General features: G+C 37.1%; 1 protein-coding gene across 8 annotated transcripts in view; it reads right to left on the reverse strand.

Annotated features, from left to right (window-relative positions):
- The window catches only part of PTPRK (protein tyrosine phosphatase receptor type K), a 480,914-nt gene that overhangs the window by 91,673 nt on the left and 376,449 nt on the right, over positions 1 to 12,792 (reverse strand). For all 8 annotated transcript variants that reach the window (XM_070417651.1, XM_070417653.1, XM_070417650.1 and 5 more), the window contains exons 8-10: positions 10,480 to 10,782; positions 4,078 to 4,187; positions 2,841 to 3,042 (exon numbers count right to left, since the gene is read on the reverse strand). In XM_070417651.1, the coding sequence (XP_070273752.1) occupies positions 2,841 to 3,042; positions 4,078 to 4,187; positions 10,480 to 10,782 (615 nt within the window). The remainder of the gene's footprint in view (positions 1 to 2,840; positions 3,043 to 4,077; positions 4,188 to 10,479; positions 10,783 to 12,792) is intronic.

Below are 12,792 nucleotides of genomic sequence, written 5' to 3' on the forward strand. Positions count from 1 at the left end.
ACACAGGTTGCTTCAATTGAAAGTGCAACGAAATAATTTTTAAAAATGCTAAATGGGCATTCAGTCTTTAATTAGGGTCCAATTGTTCAGTGCTATCAGTTTTACAAATTAATGAAAATTCTGTAGATATCTCTGTTGAAAGATATTAGTCATTTATAATACTACTGATAATTCTAGAATGTAGGCAACATGTCTCACTATATCATGATATCACAAAGTCATATTTTCTAGTAAAGTGACAACAAATATTTTTAAGGAATTATAGTGCATACTGGAATAGCTAATATATTTTTAATGTTTTGTATTTTTCAAAACATTTCCAAATAACATTTTGGACTTAAAAATTATGCACCTTTCTTCTGATGCAAATGTTACCAATTGAGAACAATGGTAGAATATTTTTAATAATGTATTATACTACTTTTATATGCAACTAGAATTATAATAAAAATAAACATTAAAAGAATAACTTAGAAATGCAAAATTAGTATTTTAATATATTAAGTGGTTAATATTTTCATTGTTAACTCATTACATATATAATATATACTTATTTTACTAATCATAAACAAATTATATACAGAATTACATAAGCTGGATTTGGGGCATTTTACAATGCTAATTTCTGGCAAAAAATTTAATAAGGTTTAATTGATGACTTGACTGAAGAAGTCACATCTGTAAACAATCTAGTCAAAAGTAAACTATTAAACTATGAGCATAACATAATGAAAATTTAATTTGTTAATCAACCTAACACACTGCCATTGTAAAATCTAGATAAATTTATGTGAGATTCTAAGAGAAAGAAAAGCTCTTATTTGTTTAAAATGATCAGCATCTCAGTAAAAAGGGAGCAGAGAGACAAAGGTGTATGTTACTAAGATAGTAGAGCAAGGTTCACCTTTAATAAAATCCCTTTTCAGCAAAGATCTGATACCAGATTAACAACTCCTCAAAATTATTATAGGCCTATTATATATATACTAGAGGCCCGGTGCACAAAAATTTGTGCACTCGGGGGGGAGACGGGGTCCCTCAGCCCATCCTGTGCCCTCTCGCAGTCTGGGACCCCTCAGGAGATAATGACCTGCTCCTGGGTGGCAGAGGGCAGGCCCAATCCCTAGGTGCAGCCCCTGGTCGGGCTCAGAGCAGGGCTGATTGGGGAGTTGGGGCGCCGCCCCCTGTCATACACAGAGCAGGGCGGATGGGGAGGTTGTGATGCCACCCCTAGTCACGCTCAGGGTAGGGCCGATTGGGGGGTTGGGGCACTGCCCCCTGTCACACTCAAGGCAGGGTCGATAGGGAGGTTGTGGTGCCACCCCCTGCCACGCACAGAGCAGGGCCGATCAGGGGGTTGGGGCGCTGCCCCGTCACACACAGAGCAGGGACCATCGGGGCTTGGGGCTCCGTACTCTGTCACACACAGAGCAGGGCCCATCAGGGGTTTGGGGAGCTCCCCCTTGTCATGCACAGAGCAGGGTCAATCAGGGGTTTTGGGAGCTCCCCCCTGTCATGCACAGAGCAGGGCTGATCAGGGGGTTGGGGAGCTGCCCCCTGTCACACACAGAGCAGGGCCAATCAGGGGGTTGAGGAGCTCCTCCCTGTCACGCACAGAGCAGGGCCGATCAGGGGAGCTGGGGCACCGCCCCCTGTCACATACAGAGCAGGGCCCGTGGGGGGGGGGGGGGAGTTGAGGCACCACACCCTGTCACACTCAGGGCAGGGCCGATGGGGAGGTATGGCTCTACCCTGTCTCACATAGAGCAGGGCCCGTGGGGGGGTTGGGGCGCCGCCACTGTCACACACAGAGCCACAGGGCAATCGGGGTTGGGGCACTGCCCTCTATCACCCACAGAGCCTCAGGGCTGATCAGGGGGTTGGGGCGCTGCCCCCTGTCACACACAGAGCCGCAGGGCAATCAGGGGGTTTGGGCACTGCCCCTTGTCACGCTGATCCCGGTGCTGGGAGGCCTCGCGGCTCCGCTGATCCCGCCCGGCAGGGTCACAGATCCGGGTCCCAGACCGCAGACAGCCTTGCCTGCTGCCGCCTGCCTTCAGTATGCAAATTAGCCGCCATCTTGTTGCTTCAGGGTGGGGGTCCCCACTGGGGTGCCTGGCCAGTCTGGGTGAGGGGCTGAGGGCCGTTTTCAGGCTGGCGGGCGACTGAAGCTCCAAACCTCTCCTTTTTTTCTTTTTTTTTATTCTGGCATTTATTTACCGTCTATGGCTGTCACTGGAGCTGAGAGCCGGCTTTCTCTCTGAGGCTCGGCTGAAAGCAGGTTTCTGGCCTTTGTTTTCTGTATTCGAAACAATGTTGTGACTCCAGCTCTGAGATCCCGGCTGACTGACAGGAGCTTTCTGGAGTTTTGTTTATCTTCTGTAAATGTTACTATGTTTCCAACTGAAGCTCAGAGGCCGGCGGGAACGTTGGAGTCCACAGCAAGCAAGCCTCCTGTTAGCTTCCAGCTGCCTGGCTGCCGGCCGCCATCTTGGCTGACAGTTAATTTGCATAAGGATACGCTGATTAGCCAATGGGAAGGGTAGCGGTCGTACGCCAATTACCATGTTTCTCTTTTATTAGTGTAGATAATGAACTTTGAAAGCTTTCTAATAAATATATAATTGTTTAAAAAGACCTCTGTTGATTAAAATTGACTATTTCAGATGCATTTGGGTTTGGACATATAACCAAGAATAATCTGTATTGAAATAATTATTTAAAGTGTCTTCAATCATGAATAATATTAAGGATTCAATACGTGAGAAAAACTATACTCAGTGTATATGTGATACTCTGTGACACACAATTACAAACTGATTCTTTACTCATTTGCATACCTGAGATATTGGTTGTCACATTGATGGCTGTGACTGGCCCAAAGCCTTTGATGGTGCTGGCTTTTATTAAAAATTGGTATGTAGTTCCAGGATGGAGATGCATAAAGACATGGTGTGTACTGTTCCATAAATTTGATACAGTCTGTGAAGGTCCAGCCACTGGAACTGCGGGATCAAAAGATCTTATGCTGCTGTAGCTAACCTGTTTTAAGAAATACATTTCCTATTACATATCCAATATGTCATAATAAATTTTACATAAATCCTTTTAAATAAGATAGCATTAAAGGGCATTTGTGGAGTGAATCATATTTTAATTTTAGTTCTTTCCTTCTCATTTAATATGGTTACATCCTGTATTTATTATCTCCATGATTGGACCAATATCGATTTATTTTCTTTTATAAAAAATAGTGTACTCAAGTACAAATATATAATCTTATGTATATAATCTTATATTTTAATGCATATGAAATACAGAATATGTTCAACAAATGTCTGTTTTAATTAACTTAATCTATACTTTGTCCAATTTACATAAATTTTATGTAAATAGTATTTAAGTATGATAATATAGTCACAAATTATAAGACTGTACTGGTGATTCCCATCCCCATGATGCACTCTGTAGCCATTAGAAATTTAAGCACTTTATGCTTTAATCAACACTGACTATGCAGGTACAGAACTACACACTTATACAATTAAAAAAATCCATTCTTTTCTTTTTTAAAAATATTATATTTAAAAATAAGATGATAATTTATATTTAAAGTTTAAATACAGTCAGATTTATAATATATATATAATATATATATAATATATATATAATATGTTATATATATTATATATATATTTAGTATTAATCCCCTTCTATGAAACAACTGACATTCAATGGCCTTCCCTAAATCACAGTATGAAATGAATTTCTCAATTTTATAAAAATTCATTCTTTACAATCATCATTAAGTCTGCTTGAAAGGGCCAATCCTGCTTTTCTAAAACAACTGCAAAAATAAGCATATATTTACTTTAAGAATTTGAAAATTCTAGGTGCCATACAATATTTATTTTGATACTAAATCTTGGGATCAAGGAATGTCTAATTAAAAGAGAGGAGAAACAGTAATAATTTTAATCTCTTAATCCTCACTCATTTTCCCCTATTTCCCTTTTCCTTTCCCTCTACCTTTCCCTTTAATCCACATTTCAATTAACTTCCGTGTCTTCTCAATACCTCATATTGGGTGATGACTCCATTTGGATCCAGAGGCTCTTTCCAGTTCAAGAAAATCTTATTTTCGAAGGATGTTCCTTGAAGAGAATTGACCGGTACAGGACCAGGCACTACAAATACATATATTTAGTTATAAGAATTCTTACATAAAGAAACAGAAAAAGTACATTACAGAAGCTAGCAACCAAGTTGAAAATAAATAAAATATGTCTTTAAAAAAATAAGCTTATATGAGCAGTTTTAAGTTTCTAATATAGATAATATACAAATGCAAAATTATTTTTATTCAAAAGTATATCCTATCACCTAGAGAGCTGAATAAATTATTTAGTTTACTCCATTAATAGGCCTCTAATAACTTGAAAATCTCATTTGTGATTTGTTTCATGAACAGAGCTGTGTTTTACAGAAAGATATTTTGAAGATTATAAGACCCAAAAGAGTCTCTATAAACAAAGTTCATGCAATAATGAAACATAATAATTAACACTCTTTAGACTAGATAGTGAAATTATATAGTACCGAATTGAAATGCTCCACAGTCAGCAACATTAAGCTACTTAACAGATAAACAGAAGCTCAAGAAAGTGGCCTGGTGTATCTGAAATCAGGTAACCAGAAGACAGTAAACCCATGGCTAAAACTCAGGTCCATAGGACTCGACACTCTTCATGTTGCCAAACTGTAAGGCTGTTACCAAAGTTGCTGATCTACCGAGGAGATCACAGGGAAAGAGAAATGGCATAAAGTGGGGTTGTGTAGGGGACCCTGTCAGTTTACTTATCACCCCTTCTTCCTCCTTCAGAAGAGAATCCCAATTCTGCTCAACTATGCATCGATCTCTCATATAACCCATGTGATTCAGGAAGCTTACCCATTTCTAACTCAGAGCATAGATTCTGATTAGTCAAAGCAAATCAATGGATAGCATTTTCCTGGTGACTCTAAATGATCATAAAGTGTGCATATAATCTAAACTAGCTCAACCAGAATAAATGAAAGCATTTATATTTCATATTTAAGGAAGACATCCTTCCCTAAGGAAGACACTTCTCCCTTCTCCCCACCCATCTCTCTATCTTCGTCTCTCTCTCCCTTTCTCCTAATGCATGAAATTAAGGATACTGCTTTCCACAATTTCTATTGGCAACTATCTTGTGGCCAGAGAACTAGTCCAAAGCTAGATTGCCTACCACAGATATGGAGACTACCTGGCTTCTTTGATATTTCTGAGCCACTGAGTCGCTCAACTCTAAAGCCTACCCTATTTAGGGATTATATAAGATAATAAATGTTCTATTTAAAAAAAAAAACCATCAAGTCAATCTGACTTTTATAGCTATACTTATTAAATTTATATAATTTAAAAAAGACACATTGATTATATATTTTTAAAACTGCTAAGATGAACAGGTTCAAATATCATTATTTCAGTCTTTTAAATGAAATTCACTATCTTAAAGCTAAGATTCGAACTGTTTGGAAACATTATACTAGTTTAGAACTCAACAATCCTCATAACTAGTTTTGAAGTGTTCCCCGGTATGTCAAGATTTGAGGAACCCTCATTCTAGTCCTATTTGTAAATGTCATATAACTAACAATACTCAATGGCAGCAAAGAATGATGTGTCAGCTTCTATTAACAAAATATAAGACACAAGATACTTTTGTTATTGTACATAGTTTTCTATATATTTTATTTAAACTCACATATTCAGTTTCTTGTTCTGCTAAGGTTGAAAACTATATCCTCTCCATCCTACTTTGCTTAAAATGTGTTTTTATTTGAAAATATTGACCTAATATTGGGCAAGTTTGGTTTTTTTATTAATATTTTTCCTTAATATGTCATTTCAGTGAATTTCACACATGACATTATGTAGAAATGCAGTTTCAGAGTCTAAGGCAATTTTGTGGGGATTTGATATAAATTAAAAATCACTGGATCAAAGGAAATGCATTACATGGTGGCTAGCAGCATCAAGAAATTTTGAATGATAATGTCAAAAGAGTAAGATTTATTCCAATCTACAAGGAGATGATGAATGATGTTGTGACCTCTGGGACAGCTAACATAATTGGGCACATTAATAATAAATTCTTAAAGAAAGAAACCCACAGTAAACAAAAAAGATGCCACCACTAAACTTCAGATGATCTGTCCATGTATCTGTTAGCTGAGGGCTCAGAGGGAAGTTAACCAAAGGCATCCCATTGTCTCCCCCCTCCCCCCAACCCAGTCCACAGTATTGGCACAGACTATGTAACTGATCAAGGTCCCTATTTGCAATTCGTGTAGTCTATGAGGCTGCCACGGGCATTCGTTTGTTTCCCAGGAGACTACCTGTTGTTTCCATTCTACTCAAATGATACAGTTACAATTGTAATTAAGAAAAAAGTATGTCTTCACCTTTCCATACCTCATATATAGAAGGTGGTTGTTGGGGAAGGAGGAGACAAAACTCCATTAATGAGTAATTTTTTATATGATGGTAGGTATATAATTAGTATCTGTGTTAACCAAACACAATTTGGCCCATAAATAGTGTAAAAATGGCGTGGATGTATTTAAATTGTTCACAAATAGGGACAGTTTTAAATGTGCACAATTCTGCATTGAGAGGGGATAGAATTAGAGAACAGTCTCCCTAGATTAGAATGCCTGCAATTCTCTGTTCTTCTTACACTTGTTCTACTTTGTCAATTGGATTTAGTTCAAGTACATAAGGTCATATTTGTAAGGGGGAAAAGTCTGTGGAAAATTTATGGCTAAGAGAGTGCCCACTATGATCTTGCAGCAGGGCATGTACAGGGGACAAAAGAAAGAATTGTGCTTAGGGTGAACTACAAACCACATACATAAACAGAAGGGGCAACAAGGTACAGGAACAAATTATATTCAATAACTTTCTACAACTGAAGGAAAACAATGTCTTTCCATATGCATTCATCTCTATGTCCTTATAATTTGTATAAATGCATCATAAAGTTACTAAGACCATCGTCATGGCAGTCTTCACATTGCAGTGACTGTCATTTCACATTTCCACATCAACAACTTCTAACGGAGAGAGAATGCTGACTTTAGTCCCCTTTGTGATTTACTTGAGAGCTTTTTCAGCTAATTTTTTTTGCACATAAGAAACCTCTTTAAAATATAACTCTCAAAATGGAATAGAGAAAAAATAATGAATGTGGTGGATCAAGATTATATTAAATAAGCTTTATAATCTTTAAAATATAATAAATGTACATTTAAAAATAGCTTTGTATTAGCAAAAAACTGTCCCTGAACCAGGTTTTTCTGCTGACCTAACTTCTTAATATTGATTTTTATCAATGGTGGAATAAAAAAAATGAAAAGAAAATCTCGTACAAAAAACTTCTACCCATGCATTAAAAAATATATGCAATAAATTAAATATAAATTCTACCTTAGGGTTCTGGTGGGAAATCATTCTAGCTTTGCTGTCATGATTTATGAACATCTCCAGAATTCTTTTCATAAAATTATGTTCTTTTATTAGATGGTTGATAATTTATTCTTTTTCTATGTGTACAGGGCAGCAATAATTTAGTAAGACTGACTTAATTAGATCATCATAATCCATCGATCTTTACAACAATAGATTACAATTTAGATATTCTGTTCCCCGCTCTGGAACACTGAGACACATCAAGCAGTCTGTGTAGAAACTGGAGCTCACATGGATAGTTTGAAAACTGAATTCTTGCAACTATGTCACAGAAAGTTTGTACTTCAATCATTTAGTCTTACACGTAGAGCAAACGGGAAAAAACAACCTCACAGTAAAAGGAATTAGTTCCTGACCATACTTTGAAATATTAATATGCAATTCAATTTCATTAAAACCAATTAAAAATGCTTCAAAGCGGAGGTTAAAATAAACTTAGAATAGGCCCTGGCCAGGTAGCTCAGTTGGTTAGGAAATCATCCAGATACTCCAAGGTTGCAGGTTCAATCCTGAGTCAGGGCACATACGAGAATTGACCAATGAATGCATAAATAATAAGAGGAACAACAAGTTGCTCTCTCTCTCTTTTTCTCTCTTTCTCTATAAATAAAAAATAAAGTAAAATTAGCATAGAAAATACTATTGAAATTAGAATAAATAATGTCATTTTACTTTTACAAAATGTTTCTGGATTAAAAAAAATAATACACGGTCATGAATATGATCAATTCAGGACATAATTTAAAATACTCTTGCCCAGCTGGAGTGGCTCAGTGGTTGAGAATTGACCTATGAAGTAGGAGGTCATGGTTCAATTCCAGGTCAGTCACATGCCAGGGTTGCGGGCTTGATCCCCAGTGTGGGGCGTGCAAGATCAATGATTCTCTTTCATCATTGATGTTTCTATCTCTCTCACTATCTCCTTTCCTCTCTGAAATCAATAAAAATATATTAAAAAAATAAAATACTCTCAACAGTAAATATAAAATAAATTCACAATAATTCACTTCCTGATTATTAATTTGGTCATGTGTATAGACCAAAATGCTTTAAAAAATTTAATACACTATGAAAAGATCATATAAGCCTGACTGTATTCTTTGGTTTGTGGGAAAGAAAGGCATGCTAAAAAACCATACCAAAGGTTACCATCAAAACGAATTATACTATTAGACAGTGAATGGCTAAGGGAGCACAAAACTCATGTAATTTGGTCTAAAATCACCAATTAAGAAATCATGTGGGCTTTTTATTTTATTTTAAGTGCAGGCAATAAAACATGAGTGCATTCTTGTCACTAAAAACCTGTCTAGTGTAATATAGACTTTTTAATATTTATCCCACCTTATAAAATGAGATATTTTGTTAAGGCTTTTGAATCTATGTTTAGATTTCTCATTTTCCACCTATGAAACTACTATGCCAGTCATTTTTTCTTGCATTAGCATGTGTTGAGGTGTGTTTTCTGTATGTGTATGTATGTAAGGCATCGGTAATATGTGTTTCTGTATAATAGCAGGGTTTGTTATTATTAACTAGTGCCCCAGTGCACGAATTCATGAACTTTGAAAGGAAATTAATTAGAAGGTGGCCATGGGACAGGACTGGGCAAGACAGGCCAGATATGCCCTGTAGCCAACCTCCCGTGGTCCCTTCCTGGCTGGCCGCACCTGGGGCAGCACTGCAGTTCAAAGGGCATCTGTGGAGTGAGCGGGGTCTCACCAGCTGGTGGGGTCCTTCGGCCTGGCCTGCGGGGATCAGGCCAAAACCAGCTCTCCAACATCCCCCGAGGAGTCCCAGAATGCAAGAGGGCGGTTCTCGAGTGATGCACTCCGGAATTGGGCTCCCTCCTCTCTAATTCTGGGGTGCGTCACCCAAGAACTGCCGCTGCCAAGTCACCGCAGCTCGGCAGCTCCTGCGTTGAGTGTCTGCCCTGTGGTGGTCAGTGTGCGTCATACCAATCGGCTGGTCACTTAGTCTTTTATATATATAGATGCTTCAATTAGGTGCAAATTCAATTGAAATAGCTAATGTAATCAATCATGTTTAATTCAAATATGGCAAAAGTTCATTTACCATTACGTCTTAGGTTTTTTTCTCTGATGTTTTAGGAATATAAGAATAACCCCATGCATAATTTTAGGACAATATTGTTTCCTTTAAAATCTGAACTAAATAGGTTAAAGAGCTTTTACTTCCCTTTATTACAACAAAAACAACAGGATAAACCAGGGTCATTTAGCCTTTTCAGAGTGATAGGGAAAATTTCTAGAAACTATGGTATCTATCTATCTATCTATCTATCTATCTATCTATCTATATGTATGTATGTATGTATAATGGCAATCACATACTTGGTAGGCATCAAAATCTAAGCCTACATTTCAGAACTTGAGGGAACTTGGGAACACTAGGGTATGAATTACATCGTGTTTTCTGAAACCCAAATAAAAATATAGCCCTATTTATAAGCTACTCAAGGAGAATTTTAGCAAGAAATGGAACCTTAGAGATCATCTAATTTAAACTTTTCTCATAGAGATGAGAAATGGAGAACTAGAAGGGTGAAAGAATTTGCTACAGTTACAGAGCCAGAATGAAAAACCCATGATTCTTGATTACCAGTTCAGCTTTGCCTCAATTAACTATATAGCACTCCCGCCTCCACACACACACACATACTTTTATTCATTTGTTGGAAACAGAAAACAGTAAAGGCATATTTCATTTAGTATTTGATACTACTCTGAAGAATATTAAGCTTTTGTTTAAAAGTAAACTCTTTCCCCAAAGTTAACCTTAATAAGAGTATTCAGCAGATTTCAGAATCCAATTCAATTCTGGGGACTCTAGGAAATATTCCGAGCATTTACATCATTTCTGTTATAAACCCCCTTTTAAGAAATAATAAAATATGAGCATACCATCTTCGTCAGTTTGAATAATCGTCTCTTCGCTCTCCTTCCTGCCTTCTGGGTTGGTGAGGATCATCTTGAGGCTGACGTTTGTATAAGGTGGCAGATGGTTCACAACATGCTGAGGGGCTTTGGGGTCCATGTCCAAGCAGTCTGCCTTGCTCTCGTTGTGACCACGGAAGTAATGGTAGCAGATAGTGACATTAAAAGTGTGGCAACGGGTGATGTTGTAACCCAAGGATTCCCAGTCCACAGCAATGCGCCTGGCCTGGATCTCAGCGATCTTTAAAGTCTTTGGGGTTCGCATAGGTTCTGAAGAATAAATCAGAGACATAGGCAGCTGTCAGCTTTTTACAAGAATACTCTTGAAAAAATGAAACACTAATCATGACATGTGTCAACCAGGAAAATTTGGAACTCAACTTTTATTCTCATTTTATTTACTCATGATTCTATCCTTGAAGATTTTGGTCAAGGGCTATATTTACCAATGGAAAAAGTGAAATGTAAAACGTCAACCATCCATAGTACTCAGGAACATGGTACAAAATAAAAACCTGAAAATGTAGCCATGATGCCTTTATAGCTGCTGCTGTTGTTACTGCCCAATTCCTGTCTTTTATTTTGTCATTATTGAGCAAGTGGATTAGCTAATATATCATAACGGATAAGAGTCAACATGTTCTGCTCTATGATTTGTCATATCACCAAGCTACGCTGTATACTAATTAGTCTAATTGTAACACTAAACTACCACTTACAAAAAATGACACAGATATTAATTAACATTTATTACCTCAGTAACGATGTTGTTCATCAAAGCAGAAAAGTATCTGAGAAAAATTGCAAGAACACATGTGGATATTCACATTGTCATCTATCCTTCTTGATCTCTACCTTTTTCTAGGAAACACTCAGGTCTGACAATCCATTCACTGTCACCCAGACCAAACTGGGAGGTGAATATTCATTCAGTTGGAAAATGCTGGTGGAACTAAACACTCCGAAGACTGGAGTCCATCCATCACTGCTTCCCAAGTGTATTCTTTCCTCATGCAAGACTAACTTTAATCGTCTAACTTAATCAAAACAATTACTCTATGAAAATCATGGCCATGGCAAAGTCTACACAGTAAACAAACTAATACACAGCACACTTTAATGCACGGATTTGAAAAGAAGATTAAAGTCAAGGCCAAGGTCAAGGCCATTGGGGCCCCCCTTAACTCATTATAGATAGTCACTGCTCTAGCTAACTGAAAATCAGTAGGGGAAATAGATGACAAATAAGTACAAAAAAAAAAAAGCCCAACTTGGTGTTTTTATAAATTTTGATTATTGAGATTAAAATCTGTTATGTGAAAATTATCAGCATGGTACACAGATGGCAAGTCCAAATTGAAATTCCAGTTCAATGTATTTAATGTATGATATGAAATACACTGTGGTGGCTATTTAATTAAAAACTTCAAATCTACAAAATACATTTACACATGCAAATTAACCATTGGTAGAATCTAAATGCTTAGGTTTTAAATGCTGTCAGTCATCTGACAGTATCAAGTCTCCCTATTTTATCATTTTCGTTGCATGTTTTACCTTAAGCACCGAAGTAGGCTCGAATAAAGATGTGACTCTTTAATCACTTTAAAAGTGTCTTTATATGTCTAGCTCTGTGATAGCATTTATCTTACCAGGCACAAGAGACGCTCGGTCCAGTACAGTTAGACTGAAAATGATCTTCAGCACCACCTACCAGCTGACCGGGCAATTATAGCTAAGTTCATGCTAAGATTCCCAGATAAATTGTGATTTTGCTGCCTGCTAGGCAACAATACAATTTAGTGGTGATGTTTACATTAGACCATACTTTGTTCTAAAAGTATCTAGAATGAGAAAGTGAGATTTTCCCCAGAAAAATACCTGGAGTATACGAATAAAGATCTCCCGTACAACAATGAGAGAAAACACCAATAAATATTTACTCCTCTGTTTAGTTTTTTTAAAAACTAGTATTAATGTACTTGTTTGCATATACTCCTCATTTTGATTTTGATATTTCCCCCCTTCATTAGTATTCTCTTTTTCCAAGTGATCATGTTTGCCTATCTTATGTAGAACCTAATGAGTTCCAAGCAATATCCTTCTACTTACATATATTCTATGAGAATTTAAGCAATTCAAGAAGGAGAAATAACCTCCACCTGTCAAATAAAGGAGACATCTGCTTTAAGTCTCAATGGATAAGGCAAAATCTATAGACACGTTTTGATGTGTTTTTTTAAAAAAATAGATTTTTATTGATTTCAGAAAGGAAGGGAG

The sequence above is a fragment of the Myotis yumanensis genome, unplaced genomic scaffold (assembly GCF_028538775.1).
Source record: "Myotis yumanensis isolate MYYU_CA2020_CCGP unplaced genomic scaffold, mMyoYum1.0.hap1 SCAF_6, whole genome shotgun sequence".
In the NCBI taxonomy this organism is placed as follows: domain Eukaryota; kingdom Metazoa; phylum Chordata; class Mammalia; order Chiroptera; family Vespertilionidae; genus Myotis; species Myotis yumanensis.